We start from the raw sequence: 15,345 nt of genomic DNA, 5'->3' as shown, positions 1-15,345 counted from the left end.
TACGGGACCCATCTTTTTCCGTGTCTGTCACATCTGACATACAATTTTTGTAAGTTTCAGAACACATTCTCAAATTTCCAAGAGCGGCGAATGAATGCCAATTACCGGCCAAACAAACAGAAATAGTTTAAAATCAATTTTCAGTGATACTTCCCCGTCAAATTACGCAGGCCAGGGGAAATAGGGACACAAAAATGTCACACTTTTGGACCCCAAATTTATAGAATGACCCACATGCCATGCCAAAGGCTCTGTCTCATTGCGGGAATCGGAGTAATGCTGCTAGAATCTGTTAGACACTCTCCCAACCTGTGCAGCGGTAGCTATTTGCGCCTCTGGACATGTAGTTGACGGGCAGTTTGGTCCCAGCTCCTGCCGGTCCTGTGTCAGGGAGCTAGAGATAGATGACTTACACTTGTCTGTGCGGAAATCAAAGCAAGGACCCAATGCTGGGTCTCCTTTGCATCTGTAAAGACCTCAAGGTGGACCCATAAAGGAGAAAGAAGAAATTTGCACTAGTCAGGGCAGTGTCAACATTTTCACAGTGTTTGAAACTAGTCATTCCAGCAAACTGTTCAGTTTAACAGAGGACAGACATAAGGAAAATTAGCCAGTACATGTTTTTACTTGATGTTAAAAAACCCAAAAGCATACTTCCTTGTTTGCTAGAGCGTGCAAAATGCATGTTTAATGCATGAGAAAATGTTCTGTGTATTGCTGCAATTGGTGTTCTAGGGGTACGTCTGTGAGGGCAACATTTTTTGCAACGTGTAGTTCATGCATGTGCATATGCTAGGCCATGCTACTGCATGAAATGCTTGCTTTGCAGTGTAAAAGCCGTACTATGCATTTTACAATGTATCCACCTCCGTTGATTGTAATTAGCTGGATGTACATGTATGTACATGTATTGCATATTCATGTAAACATGACATAATCTACAGTACTTTCGTGATACCAAGTTGACTTTCCGCATAGAATCTTTTGACCGGCAGAACTGTTTGATTTGATAGCAGCCTTTCTTTCTACTTGCAGGTGAGGAAACCCATATGTAAACTGGTGCCTGGAGGGGAGACTGACTCACTGGCATCTTAACGACTGCTGTTGAGGAGACTAATCTTGACGTCATTTTCGCTTTGATCAGGTCACGTTGTGATGATTGTAGAGATATTTCTTAGTAGTTTCAAGGTTAATGTGAAGATTTCATTTGTCAGTTATTACATGTATTAAAAGGAGAGTACAATTTGTAAATCATTAATGGTTTGAATTTTGACTGGATTTTAATTTTGATGGGGGTGGGTGGGCTGGGGACCTTTTGGCGGGGTTTTGAGTGAACAGTTTCGGGGTTGACATTTATACTTTCCTGAAGTATTCTTTTTAGGCACATTTTGTTTGATTTGTATTTGAAAAGGGGGAAATTTTTTTTCAGAAACACATTTGAAACCATGCCAGAAAAGGATTGAAATTTCAACAAAACGTGACAGAAGTCCACTCAACAGCCGAAGAGCATGAATACCAAGAATGCTTACATGAATTGGGCATTTCTTTAACCCCTAACACTCCTCAGTCCTCCAACAGGTGAAGGATTGAGGAGGGTTAGGGTTAAGGTGGCCCGGGCTGGTTGGGGGATAGACCCGCTGTCGCCAAATTCACGGGTGGAATTGCTATACAATTTGGGAACAATTTATGAAGTGGTCAAGATATATTTTGAGTACTCGGGTCATTCTTGCTTCCGCTACTGTTTAATCAAGGGCTTCCAAAAGCGATATATATAAAAAGGACTATATTTATATTGTGATTGTACAGGTCGTGTGAAGTATAAATTGCCAAAAATACCTGTCCTGAGTTAATACGTAAAACTTTTAGACGTCTTTTTAGTGTTTGAACAGTTTGTATCAGTTTTTATTGAAGCTTTGTTCTTTTGAATTAGTTTTGATTTCTGCATCAGACACCGACGGAATCCAGTATTTGTAACCTTTCAGTATTTAAATGCCAAATCTTAATGCCCTCTAAGGCTCTTGAATAGTTTCTGTAAATTGTTTGCAATATTTGATATATTTCTTCTCTAGGAATGCTATTTGCACTCAGGAATATATTAAATTGGGATTGCGGAAGTTCTCTTTCTTCGATTAGGAGAGAGACTTCTTGTGTTTTTTCCTTAATCACAAGTTTCTTTTTGCAGGTACCATGACCTCGAGAACAAGTTCAAGTTAATCTATACCCGTCTTTGGCTGAACTCACGAGTACACACTCTCAGCAGACGGGGAAGGGAGATTTGTCGGCATACAATAGCCAATAATATTGCAGCAGTTTGGATGGAAGTTTCCCGTCTGCAATCAACAGGGATCTGATCGCCAGTGTAAAAGCCGTGTCCAAAATGGTCTGGCTACAGCTTAGAATTACACATGCCCATTTGGAAGCAGCTAGCCAGTGGGTCTGATCTTTAGATCCGTGGCGATATCCAGCTCTGTGCCTGGGTATCTGAAATCAGTGAAGACCTAGACCAGAGCACCAGTTCGGCATAACTGGACCAAGCTCAAAAAGCAAGGACAATTGGGCATTCGATAGCGTTTCAAAGACAACTTGATATAACAGAGAAATGTGCACCTTGCAAACCCACCTGCATTTAATTTAAATTTGGTATACAGATAAACAGTGTGGCTTCTACCCAGCGATATACATATTTTACACTTGCATTTTAGACCACTCTTTTTGTTGTACGTTTTGGAAATGGTAACTATAAATCAACTTGTGTACTTGCGTTGTGTGCCAGATTTGAATAAATCTTTTCATTATATTAGCTTCTGACTATTCCTTAAATAAAATTAATGAAAAACAAGGTAAACTGTTCAGTAAACTTCTGATTCATTCCCGTTAAAGTGGTCATTAAGCTCCAGTGGTTCTTATTTTGAACACACAATGTGCTCAGTAGTTTTGTCATGCACGACTGATGTGTAGATTTTATTTGACCTTTTCAAGCCATCTTCGACGATCTGAAATTGGAAATAAAAGGGGATAAATTGGATGGCCGCAGGATCAACAAAATTTTGGTCAGGACTGACCGAAATTTCAGGGAAAGCTGCCTGGCCTAATTATTAGATATTTTAAAGCCCAACTCCGTCTTGGATTAAATAATATTCTGTTAAGTCAAACAAAGAAAATTTAATGTAAAAAAAATTGCCTTCTTTTGCTAAAAGATGCAATTTTGGAGGATTTAGAAAAATGTCAAATTTGGCCCAAATTTTAATTACAGTGCAAGGCTAATTTTGGACTTTATCTTCTGAAATTTAAATTTGTTTGAAATTTGAAATGGCACACAGTATTCTCTTGAGTCCAACAAAAAGAAATTAAGGTCTAAAGAAGAGAAAATTGTTTTTTCTTCTGAAATGGCATTTTGGTAGGATTAAGAAGTGTCGAATTTCAATTATAACTCAAGGTTTATCTGTTGTAGTTATAATTTTGAGCTTGAAAAATGAAATTCAATCTGTTTGAAATTGTACAGAATGTGTCGAGACAGAAATTAAGGAGCTAAAGATGTCCAAATTAAATGTTTTCTTCTCAGAATGCACTTGGGAAAAATTTGGGAAATGTCAAAATTAGGCCAAACAATTACATTGCAAGGCTCACCCCATGAGTTTGAATTTGCAAACTATATTTTACTGAGTCACACAAAGAAAACTTGATCTAAAAATGCCCAATCAATCTTTTCTGCTCCAAATGCATTTTGGAAAAATCTAGGGAAAAGTCAATTTTTTGGGGCAAAGTTTTGATAAAATTGCAAGGCTAACTCCTTGTAGTTTTAATTTTGAGCTTAAAATGATAAAAATTGAATCTTGAACCCCCCCAAAAAATTGCCCAAATTACTGGGTTAAACTACTTGAACCCAGGCCAAATAGGTAAAAGGCAAGGAAAGAACGGATATGGCAAATGGGGATATTAAACCCAAACTGCATTATTGGAAATAAAGCAAAAGTACACACTCCATACATTGCACTGAAATGCAGTATATTATAACGCAAGATAGCAGCTGTACTGCTGAACAAAATGTGTTACACAATAGATCAACTGGTAAAATAGGATTTCAATATAATTGAATTAAAATATCTGAACTGATAAAATATAACCGATCTTCACTCTACGAAATCATACAACAAATATTATTCAGCACCCATAAATGACATGGAAGAGTTCCACCACGGCTCGCGTGTGAGAAACTGCACCAAAAACCAGACGCCCGCTGGCTGTATGATTCAACCAAAGGTGTATACACGTGTATCATAGGAAACAGTGGTGGCATATGCAAATATCAGCGAGAACACGTTGACAAGAAACAGTCAAAAAGTTCTTGCCAGTAACTTCCCTGTTTTTTTTCCCCCATACCAAAAGACAGCATCTGATTAGGAGTCGAAGTCAAATTTGATCGCCTTTGAAGCATTGCTATGCTTGAATGACTTTATTGCACTCGCACTATGAGTAGGGGACAACCAGTCATCCTCGACAGTCAATGAAATGAAAAAGCCTCCAGATTTTGGCCCTAAAAATGGAAACCCTGAACGACTTTATCAAGCTGGAAAATACTTCACAAATATGTAGTTCATTCCATGTTCCATTGTATTTGGAAAGAAAAAAATATGAGTTCGGCTTGAAATAATTTTGGATAGTTTAAATAGTCAGTAGTGAAAACTGAATGGTTCCCACACATGTTTTTTACAACTGATTTTGGAGTACGTCAGCCTCAAAATTCCTGATGACTTAACTTGAACCTGTTTGGTCACTAGTCTCCAAAAGTTAATTTTTTTTCCAAAGATTTTTTGTGCAGTCTCCCTTGATTGCATGGTTTAAAAAAAGAGGGAAAAGGAAAAACATGATTCCAAAATTTGGGAGGCTGGGTAGATTTCGGGGACTGGGGATCTTGCCCCTAACTCCCTGCAGCCGTCCATGGGGATGCCATGGGAATTTTTTCGCAAACTAAAACGGCAACAAATGAAGCTGCAGAACACGAATCACATCTTTGCTCGTGAAATTTTGAAGAAACATCTGAACATCTGGCGAGGAAAGATGACTCAAGTAGAAGTAAATTTCTGTCTTGATGAAGAATGCAAAGAAGAAACATGAAAGACAGACAACATCACTTGGTGTACCAAAGCAACTTGCCACAAAAACCGCTCGCTACAATCTAGAATCAAATAACACTGGAGTGCTGGGTTTCGATATAAAAAAAGCACCGTCAAGTACCTGTGAACAGTCTCAAACTCTGCAAGGATAACTGCATGGCACCCATGCAGTCTATGTTAAATACACAATTACAAATTTCCATGGTATCAAATTATTTGTTGTAAGGAATAAATTACGTAGAGTTGTGCTTGTCAGTCTCATTCTAAAATCACGCTGCAAAACAGGGTTGTCCAACATCCTTACATAATTGGTGCACGCATCAAGGATCATAAGTCTATGTGCTTCACACCACAAAGCTGCCTTCTGCATGTAGCTGAAAATGTAATCACGTAATGTCAATATTGCTTGTAACAATAAATATGACGCTTGTAAATTTGGTGTGATTTGCTATTTTCTGCCAAACAGCTTTGCTGGCTTCGTGATCAGGTGCGGGCTCCATGAGCAGCGGCCAAAACAAACATTTTATCGTGCAAATTTACACGAAATGTGTGTAATAAGCGTGCCAATCTACAGCAGACTGACATTTCATCTGGCAACTTACCTGCACGTGTATATTGCTTGTTTATATGGACCCCTATTTTCTGATTTTCAGTAACCACGTGAATAAGTAATTTCTTCCCCGCCTAAGCAAGTGCCACAAAATGCCTGGGGTGGGCTCTTCCGTGTGGACCAAACAGCGCCCTCAGCAGTTCATCACAACTCCATTAACTCGTGATCCAACATAACAGGAAGGTAAAAAATACACCATACTGCTTGTAAAGTACTGAATAGGCAAAGTTTGACAAGTCCTGTTGACTTTCATACCCATGCAGGCTGATATCTTGATCCCCTTTACGCAATTTTGGAAAAAAAAAAAGACAGCTCAGTCCAAATCTGAGTCGGGCAGGGCAAATGAGGACAGTGCCCCCTTCCACCCCCTGGAAGACGCCCCTCCCCCCACAGCATGCCCCAAGGAGTCTATTACCATATGCCTCTGGTCCCAAGTGAGGTTGCAGGCTGTGATACTTCCACGGATGAACTGTGACAACTAAATTTCCAAAAGGAATTTCCAAGAGACAAGGTGTTTCAGGAACAAAGCAAGCGTGTGAGTCGGCGTATATTGCTGCGCTGGTAGGGCAGACTATTGTGCGTGCTGTTGTTCCCTCATAGCCTCGGACGTATTTCAGGTCAGGCACGCTCTGTTGGAATACCGAACTGGTTAACTATCTTTAAACCAAATGCCTTGGGATTGGCTTAGTTCACAGATGTGCGATTTTCTTGAGGACTTGATCAATAGTCCAGACACACAAACAGACTCTGGTTCACAAAGATGGTGTGTGTGATCAGCTGCCAGGAATATTTTAACAATTGCTCTCATTGTTCAAATATATTTTTACAATTGTTACAAGGAATATTTTAACAATTGGAGCAATGTGGTTCATTGACTTTCAAACAAAAATCCAATAGGAAACGTAGGCACTATGCTTGGGGCGTGGGAAAAATATGAGGCTATACCACAGACTGACACGGATAGCCTTATCCCTACTTTGTTATTTCATCAGAAGCTGGCCATCAAACAAACCCCTTGCATGATCTTGATTTCCATGAGTTTTTCCTTGACTTTTTTTTCCTCTGACAAACAGGGTTCCATAACACCCAATTTCCAAGTTTCATTGACTTTTCCGTGGCTTTCCAAGGCAACTGTTCCCCCCCCCTTCCCCGAAATTTTCAGGACCGCGGGAAACCCTGATGGAACACAAAATGTGAACACTGACACAGTGCACCGTCGTGAAGCCAATGAAAAGTCATCGGAGGATGCACAAATTCAACTTCAAGTATTGCAAAGAACATCATACGCTAGTCTGTGACTTAAAAGAGTTAGAGACACGCTAGGCGTCCAAGAAAGCCACTACCACAAAATAGTTCAGTATAATTATACAAGCATTATGTACAAACCCTAGTATGTACAGAAACTGTTTAAATAATTGTGAAAAAATACGAATAATTACAAATCTTCATAAGAGGTTTGAAATATATTTCAACCTTACAAAAATGTACAAATACTTCCTGTAAGAATGCAGCAGTACAATCTTTATTTTTTTTTTTAGGTTTTTTGGTTTTGTACAGTTCGTCTGTCTTACTTTGAGGCAGATATCTGTTGTGGATTGCTGCAGGATCTGACGTGCACTGGTTAATGCCGTGTGTTCACGCCAGTCAAGGGATACTTTGGCAGATGAAGTCGTTTGAGGGGAACCGCTGTGGTTGAGCGGTCTCCGCGTCACGTTCGGCGCGGCTCCAGTTTGTGGGAGTGCTGCGTCAGCACTCGCTGGTTGTCTATCACCCGGAGATTTCTGTCCGGTGGAAGCAAGACGAGGGTCACAAGGCTAAACTTCAATGAGCCATATGGTTTAAATTGGCAATTCTTTGGGTTAGGTTTGTTGGGCATGCACATTGGAACACCAGTGTACAAGTTTGTCGAAACTGCAAGGGTCCAACAGAATGGAAAACAAAATGTGGTAAAGTTTCATGCAAGATTTGTGTATATTGTGGATCAGCTTCGCAAATTGATAATTCATAACTTTATCAGTAATACCTACTGACAATCCCGAATTCAGTTCCATCAAACTTGATTGTGACTGAGTTTACAAAAGCTCAATAGGTTAAGCCATACAGACACAAAACATCAACAAAACTGCATTTTGAGATAAAAGCTTTCAGTATTTCCAAACGGTGCTCCTCGTAGAATTACTATTTATAAATACATCTGACTAATTTTAACTTCAAGAAACGCCGACCTAATGCGCTTACCTGACGTAATTTCTGATTTCACTGATGTTCTTGACGGGAGGTGGTGGGTCCATAGTGAAGGGTTCGCTTCGGCAATATTTGATGGTGCGGATTGTCGACGCAATCATGTGCTGTTGAAGAAAACAATCAGAATGGAAGAGGACGGAGCCCAGTCCCCATTATGGCCAATATGAGAAAGTGAACACAAATTTGACGTCAAAAACTGATGATGGCAAATTTTCAAAGGCCAAAATGGATGTGTTCTATTTCTGCAAAATTCCAAGTGAAGATATTTACCACTGTTTTTCAACGTTGCATTTGTTTTGTGCCAGGAATGAACCTACCTACGTGTACTTCACACTTTTTGCTTGGTGCCTAATGCCAAAATTCTCACTGTTGCATTTTACTGCATGATCGTTGCATTCTCGTTGCACTTAGCACGGGCCTGGTTTCAGCCATACTTGCGCGTGTTTTGCGACAAGAACGAGCCTGATGACATTTACTTAACACTTGGTGCTTGACGCACAGTGCCACAACATTCCCTTTTGCATTTGGTTGCATTTTTGATTACACGGCTCAGCACAGTTCTGACCTCAACTGTTTTGGGTCTTGTTACATTTGAGTGTCATTGTATGCCAACAGGGGAAGTGACCTATTCGTAACCTGTGAACCCTCACCATCTTCTCAAAGTTGACCAGGCCGTCAAAGTAGGTCTTGTTGCCCTCGTGCGTGAAGGCCATGTCCTTGATGGCCAGAGGCATGAAGGGAATCATGGGAGGTTGCATCTGGGAGACAGAGAGACGATAGACGCGGTGGTTGCGAGATGGGTCCATGGTGGCCTCAAACTCGGCGTACGTCTTCTTGAACCGGCTCGGTAGTTTCTTTGTTGGGAAAAAAAATGAAGACAAGAAGTTATATTCCCTTTTTTTGCGAGGTCTCTGTAAGGTGGCTGTTTGGAAGTGTTTGACAGCTCAAAAAGCGTAGTGACTGTCTAGGAATGCAGGGCATATATTTACCAAATTCTTACATGATATGAGGCATGCGTGTGAATCATTCCAAGTCTAACTCTGGCTCTTTTGGGGTTGAAGCAGGATTTTTAACATTGTTCTTGACACAGCATGAGATATATCAGCCAATTTGAGATACAACGCACACAATAGGAGGGCGCTGTATGGTTTGGGTAAAATCTTTTGTGTTTAATCCAAATTTACCCACTTCAAACGGCACCCTCCTACTGTGTCCGCCAGGCTTCAAAATGGCTAATTACAGAACTTTGACCAGTCTGGTTGCTGATCCTCTGGGTAGAGACTGGGAAAAAGCAAAACAAAACAAAACAGGTTGTACCCGTGTGGGCATGGTAGGTATACACCAGTAAGTCTCCACAAATCAGATATTGCTGGATGCTGTTGAGCAGGCTGCCATGAATTTGGAAGGGTTCGGTTGAGTCAGGAAGTTTCAACCTCTACATACTCACCTCCCACGTTTGAGTGAGTCTGCAGACGGCAATGTTACTCATTCCCATGACGATCGCAAAGAAGGAGTTCATGTTCTGGTACTCTTTGCAACTGAAACAAAAGAAAAGATAAAAAAAGATCCTTCAAATCCAACTTTGATGTTAAACTGTTGTGCGTCATGTTGTCAAAACTTAGGTTAACTGATAGCGTAATTGTTGAAACTTACTGTCCATCTACACTACCAAAAGAAGTTAACCACTACCAGCCGGGGACTCCAAAATCGGAGCCGTATGGTTTATATGTGTGGCCGGGGTCTCCGAACTCGGACAAAGGAAACAGGGCCCTGTAACAAAAGACCGTACTCCGAACAAAAGACCAGGCTGCTGGGCATGACCGGCATTTTTCACTCTCAAAAGTGGTGATAATCCAGCGTTATTTTGAAACCGTATACCAGGGTTTGGGGTATTTAGAGCAAGCGGATTACCACCGGGGACAAAAGCTCTCCACCACCGCAGCGATGGGCCACACAGCACCGCTGCATGCTAATCTGGCCCCTATTGAAAAGAGGTCAGCAGTGCACTGAGCCAGGTTCGTGAACGAAAGACAGTTGTATAACACCGCACAATCTGGGTCTGTTTACAAGGCTGCAGGCCTGGCTGAAATATTCGGGCGTCAATGAAGGTCACCTGTCAACTTAGAGTAGTGCCTGAAGATTACTCCGTGCGGCTATAAACGACTGTTAAATGGAATGATGAATTGTTGAAGGATTTTGAAAACGGAAAAAATGAGTCATGCCGGCTCAGCATCCTCAACGTTGAAAAATGCCCTGGCCCGAAGTGGTTAAAATCGTAAGTCTGGCCATAAAAAGATGACATGACATGTTTATCTAGATCCAACGGGACAAAAAAAGGCGCAAGGCCAAACTTGACATCTCGATTCAACGATCCATAATCGGCCTACTTGAAGAAGTCAACATGCTAAGAGAGTACGGATGACGCATTATTTGAACTTACTATGCGGCTATCTTGATGAACTTCCTCAGTAGCTGGACCCGCTTGCTGACATTGTTGGTCAGGCTGAGCTCCGTCACCACCCAGAACTGCACCTCGTTGAACCGCCGCAGGAACAGGTCCAGGTTGGCCGTGATCTGGCCAAACTTCTGCCGGCCAAAGGTGTGGTAGACAAACTCAAACTGTACAACACAGGGGAAAATGGACAACAAATTCATTTAGCTTCAAACTAGGGCAGTGCATTTACAGGTATCTTTGGAACTGGGTACTTGTCTTACGTCAATTCTGGGTACCCTTAATATATAAAGAACACTTAACTAATAGCATTGCGCACAATCCCGGTGGACCATTTGCTCCAAATGGCTCTTTTGTCATACATAGGAAGCATTTTTCTAAACTTCAACGGGGAATCTCCCCCACCTTTTCATTAGACAAAATTACTACCTGCAATTTATAACAAAAATAGCCCTGTTGACCTCTGAACCAGAAATGACTGCGGGAATGGGATTTTCAGTGATGTGGTGATTTTTCAGCCCTTCACTGTTAAAGCTCACATGCATTTTATATATGGAGTTTTTTTTACGGGGTATACAGCCCGAAAAAAATGGAACCAGGATTTGATATTGACAGGTGGGTATCTTGATACCTGGTACAGGCCTGCTACAAACTATAACTATCTACCATAGCATCTCATCTACTTTGACTCTTGTAAACCTCCTCATTTAATAGGGAAACAAAATTGTTGAGCCCAACAACAGATCCACGACCAAGTTTTCGGAGGCCAATCCCGGCATTTTCAAAAGGGGCCAAAAATTTGGAGAACTTTTCCTGTAACCTTTGTGAGGGGTGAGGCTACATGTACATATACATTTAGGGGCATCTTCCAGGTTTTTTTAAAAATGTGCCTTTGTCTCATTATGTTTTTTCACCATTTTTTTGTTCTTGGTGCAGGGCTTGTTCTTCTCTTATTAACGGGGTAGGCCCAATGTCCCCCCTCTGGATCTGCCTTGTTTGAACGCAACAGAAATGACCCCTGTGCCCCATGAATGCAGTTGAGAGTCTCCAAGTCACAGGTGGTGTCCCCATTGGGTATCTTTTGGCTGTAGCTTTTTACCATTAGCTCAATTTCAATAGTGAATAGCTGGAGTTGCAGCCATGAATGCCAATGTCTGGCACTGTCGTGTAACAGTACCGTGGCATTATCACTTTCTTTTGAACTCCCAACTTCAAGAATGACCTTTGAATCCATTGGAATGACCTCCATGTCACTCACCTCATGAACACAGTTGAAGAGCTCCCAGTCATACAGCGTCATCTGGTACGCCACCTCCTTCGAGCCCATCAACTCAAACATGGCAAACGTGCTGTCCGATGGGCCCTCCTGCTCAGGAATCGGCGTCTGAAGAAAAAAGAAAGGGGTCCCAATAACCGTCAGCTTTTCTGGACCCTGCACAAACATTTAACAAGTCTAGTGACAAGTTGGCAGACATATCATTCTTCAGTTAGTCAAACTTGTCAAAAAGAAGTAACCCCAAACAAAGTTGAAGATGCGTTCATGCTCAACATGAAAGGAAATATAAAGTACTTCAACGTCACAGAACTCTCAGTGGAAACTTTGTTTGACACTGTTGCTACTTTGCAGCTTTAACTTGTATTGCTGCCGCATATTCACTTCAGCTAAAGTGTCCAAACAGCTAGTGGAAAACTACAACATAGAAACTCAGAAAGGATTAATTAATAATACGTCTGACTTTACCAAGGCATCCAGGTGTTCTCGCGGCGACACAAATATTCTGCCGTTCAGAGACAACCCGGCTGTCACACAAATGTCATTCTCCTTGAACAAGATGCGCTCTGCCATAAACCAACCAAACCAAACAAAATCAAACCAAATTCTATGACTTTAATCACAAATACAAATCAACCTAAACTTTACAAAGCCAGGACATCCAATAATCTATACACCGATCTCATCATGGGATGTTTTACAACAAAAAAGTCTGGACTATCAGGGAACGGTAATATCATGCTGTGTGGTCTACTCCCAAGAGCAGGTCCATGCAAGTCATGTGATCCATTTCGTTTGAATGCGTACAATGCTGATGGGTATGCTGGGGGTGAAGGGCAGCAAATAGTCTGTCATGTATCTCTTGTTACAATATGATGAGGAGCTTGCGCAAAGAATCTAAACAGGCCTCGTGTGCATTTTCACTGGTCAGTTTTTTAAAAAATCTGCCACATACCCGCGGTCGATTTGATCTCGCACAGCACCAGGTCCTCCCCCAGGCACATTTTCTCGGACACTGATCGGACAATAGCACCGGCGGTCGTGTTCATTGGTACCCGTAATGTGGTGTACGTGTGGTCTGCACAGTACACTTTGAAGATATCTGGTGGAAATGAATAACACAACTGGAATCCCTAAACTGAACAAATACAATAAGCTTGTCCGTGGAGGATACCTCCAAACAGGGAATTTTGGGAGGGGAAAATTCATCTCAAAAATGTCCAGTCAAAAAAATCGTACAAAATTTAAAGTTACTATGCTATGAATCGTTGCATCTTACTTTCGTCAGTCGCTTTTATGGGTCTCCGTCTGGGAGTGTCATCCTCTGAACGATGAAATTCCCCTAAACCCTGGACAGCAAAAAAATGATACAGAAAGTAATTGCCTGTGTCCCTTTTGTTCCTTCCCTTTTTGGCCTCTTTTTCAGAATTCAGACAACTTTTCAAGTTCGGCGACTAGCAAGCTTTCTCAGCTCACTGTTGTGAGTCTGCATTCAAGGTTTTGCTCTGCCACAACCCCTTACAATAATTCCCTTCCGTCATCATCATCATCGTCATTAATTTGTGGTTATTTTCTCAGAATACCAATGAGAAGAATAACGGCAAATGGATGCCAAAACATATTCATTTGAGCCATTTACCAATGCAGGCCCGTGAGAATTGCTCTCTTTACATAAAGCAAGGTCAGTGAAAACATAAAAACCTGCAAGGGCAAAATGGTGGGTCAGTAGAGAGAAAACTTAAAAGGTGAGACAAAAAAATGTAATACATTAACAAGCCTGGGAAAAATACTGTAAACAAAACAAATAATTGGTATGACTGTACATGTAAGAACAGGAAGATACTAACTTTTGCGATACTGAACAGTTCGGTACCAGGATAGCCCATAATACTCTGGAAATAGACAAGAAACACCAAACACAACAATACATGCAATACCATCCACACTTGTAACTATGTAAACTAAACACAATTAGTTCCATGCCATCAGATCACAGTTTAGTATGCACGCTCAGATGAAAATTAGTTGTGCACATTCAGATGAAAATTTGAGTACACTAAAACGAAAACTATAACTATATACATTCAAATGGTACATACAGACAGTACAGATGTGCATTTAAATTTTTGGGTGGAATTACATTCAAATGAAATCAGTTGCATATCCCATAAATATCCCATAAAAATTAGTGAACATTCAGATGAAAATTATGTCGATTCAGATTAAACTTTGCTCTGCCTGTACAGATGAAAATTTGTTTTGCGCATTCCATTGGAAAAATTTTTGTGCATATTGAGACGAAACTACCGTTATGTTGTGCAAATTGCATACCACAGGTATGAAACATGAACGCATACAACTCTGAGGTATTATACACTCTGTAGGTCTCAATGGGGGGGGACACATTTGACTCTTGTATGAAGTAGATAGAAAATGCTACTGACATAGTAGAAAGAGAATTCAAGTAGATGTTCTCATTCATCGGATACTGTTGGTGGGATTGGGTGAAGTCTTAACTGTAATTAATGTCATTCAGTCAAACAAAATATACAACAGTTCTTGACAACCATAAAGAATGGCATGCTTAGATGTGCCTGGCATATAACTGAGCCCAAATTTAACCCTGTGTTGCCATAGTTACCTGTCTCTGCACCTGCCAGGTGTGGGCCTGCTCTTCTTCCATCTTGCGCACCAGGTGGAACACTCGTTCCAGGTTGGCCAGCTCGTCCTGCAGGCTGCTGTAGATGCGACAGTCATCGCAGATGGCCGAAAATAACGTCTGCAGTGATAAACAGACAAAAAAATGTGACCTGCTCTGCAAAAAGGTGTATTAAGTCATGCAATGGAAAGACACATATTGGCCCATTCCATGTGCCGAGGGTGAAAATATCTGGAAATATTTTGAGGCCGATTGCTTGACCAGAAAGCCTCTGTTGCTAAGGAAAACCAAGAGTGTGTCTAATTTAAGTTTAATCTTTCTGTTTGTTATGTTTAAAGGGCATTATCTTAAAAAGCATGTGTAATAAAATGGAATTATATGAATATGCAAATGGCAAATAACTCCAAAATGCAAAATGTCTCATCTATTATGCTGATATTTAATCCCAGAGTGTGGGTGCTCTGACTTTCTTGCTTTTGGACAAACCAATGCTGGAATAAGCTGGAGGCAGGAAAGCAACCTCTGCATGCTTCTCACAAATATTCAAAACATGGGGAAAACTATCCACGTTGGTCTCGGTAATGAATTCATTAATAAAAGTAAAAATGCCCGCAGAACTAAGGAGACAAGTCAACCAACTCCGTTAGCAACCAATGCCATCAGCTACCCTCCCAATTTTCAAGAAACTATGTCTGTAATAAGACGAATCTCATTTTCCGTCATTAGAAAAAAGAAAAAAGGCCCAAAATCATAACAGGAAGAATGTTATAATGAGGAAAGGCACTGTTCTGTTGTACCTCGACGAAAGACGTAATGACGGGATCCTCCTGGAATGCGGAGCCTGCAATGACGCTCCACTGGCAGACCAGTCGAATGACACGCCGCTTGTTGTTCACAATGTAATCTATTGTCTCTTGTTCTGTAGCCTGGACAATGTCCGCATGATAAGTGAGAAATGTTAAGGGACTGACTTGGATCATACTGCAAGAAGAC

At 41.0% G+C, this 15,345-nt stretch overlaps 2 protein-coding genes across 14 annotated transcripts in view; one reads left to right on the top strand and one right to left on the bottom strand.

Moving 5' to 3' along the window:
- The window catches only part of LOC110973480 (solute carrier family 23 member 1-like), a 40,229-nt gene extending 37,384 nt beyond the window's left edge, over positions 1-2,845 (top strand). For all 6 annotated transcript variants that reach the window (XR_015428190.1, XM_022224334.2, XM_022224333.2 and 3 more), the window contains one exon: positions 1,036-2,845. Coding sequence is in view for 1 of the 6 variants with exons in the window: in XM_022224335.2 (XP_022080027.2) it covers positions 1,036-1,055 (20 nt within the window). In the remaining 5 variants the exon portion in view is untranslated. The remainder of the gene's footprint in view (positions 1-1,035) is intronic.
- Positions 1,693-15,345, bottom strand: part of rapgef4 (Rap guanine nucleotide exchange factor 4) — a 68,677-nt gene continuing 55,024 nt past the window's right edge. For 7 of the 8 annotated variants that reach the window (XM_087148154.1, XM_087148156.1, XM_087148157.1 and 4 more), the window contains 12 exons: positions 15,150-15,300; positions 14,335-14,472; positions 13,541-13,585; positions 12,973-13,042; positions 12,649-12,795; positions 12,162-12,259; positions 11,679-11,804; positions 10,409-10,587; positions 9,416-9,506; positions 8,619-8,822; positions 7,963-8,072; positions 1,693-7,505 (listed from right to left, as the gene is read on the bottom strand). In XM_087148154.1, the coding sequence (XP_087004280.1) occupies positions 7,433-7,505; positions 7,963-8,072; positions 8,619-8,822; positions 9,416-9,506; positions 10,409-10,587; positions 11,679-11,804; positions 12,162-12,259; positions 12,649-12,795; positions 12,973-13,042; positions 13,541-13,585; positions 14,335-14,472; positions 15,150-15,300 (1,432 nt within the window). In that variant the 3' untranslated portion in view covers positions 1,693-7,432. The remainder of the gene's footprint in view (positions 7,506-7,962; positions 8,073-8,618; positions 8,823-9,415; positions 9,507-10,408; positions 10,588-11,678; positions 11,805-12,161; positions 12,260-12,648; positions 12,796-12,972; positions 13,043-13,540; positions 13,586-14,334; positions 14,473-15,149; positions 15,301-15,345) is intronic. The other variant, XM_087148155.1, reaches the window with a different exon arrangement.

The sequence above is a fragment of the Acanthaster planci genome, linkage group LG17 (assembly GCF_054643075.1).
Source record: "Acanthaster planci isolate LZ-2023a linkage group LG17, COTS_SCS, whole genome shotgun sequence".
Taxonomy (NCBI): domain Eukaryota; kingdom Metazoa; phylum Echinodermata; class Asteroidea; order Valvatida; family Acanthasteridae; genus Acanthaster; species Acanthaster planci.
This window is presented reverse-complemented; position numbering and strand designations above follow the sequence as displayed.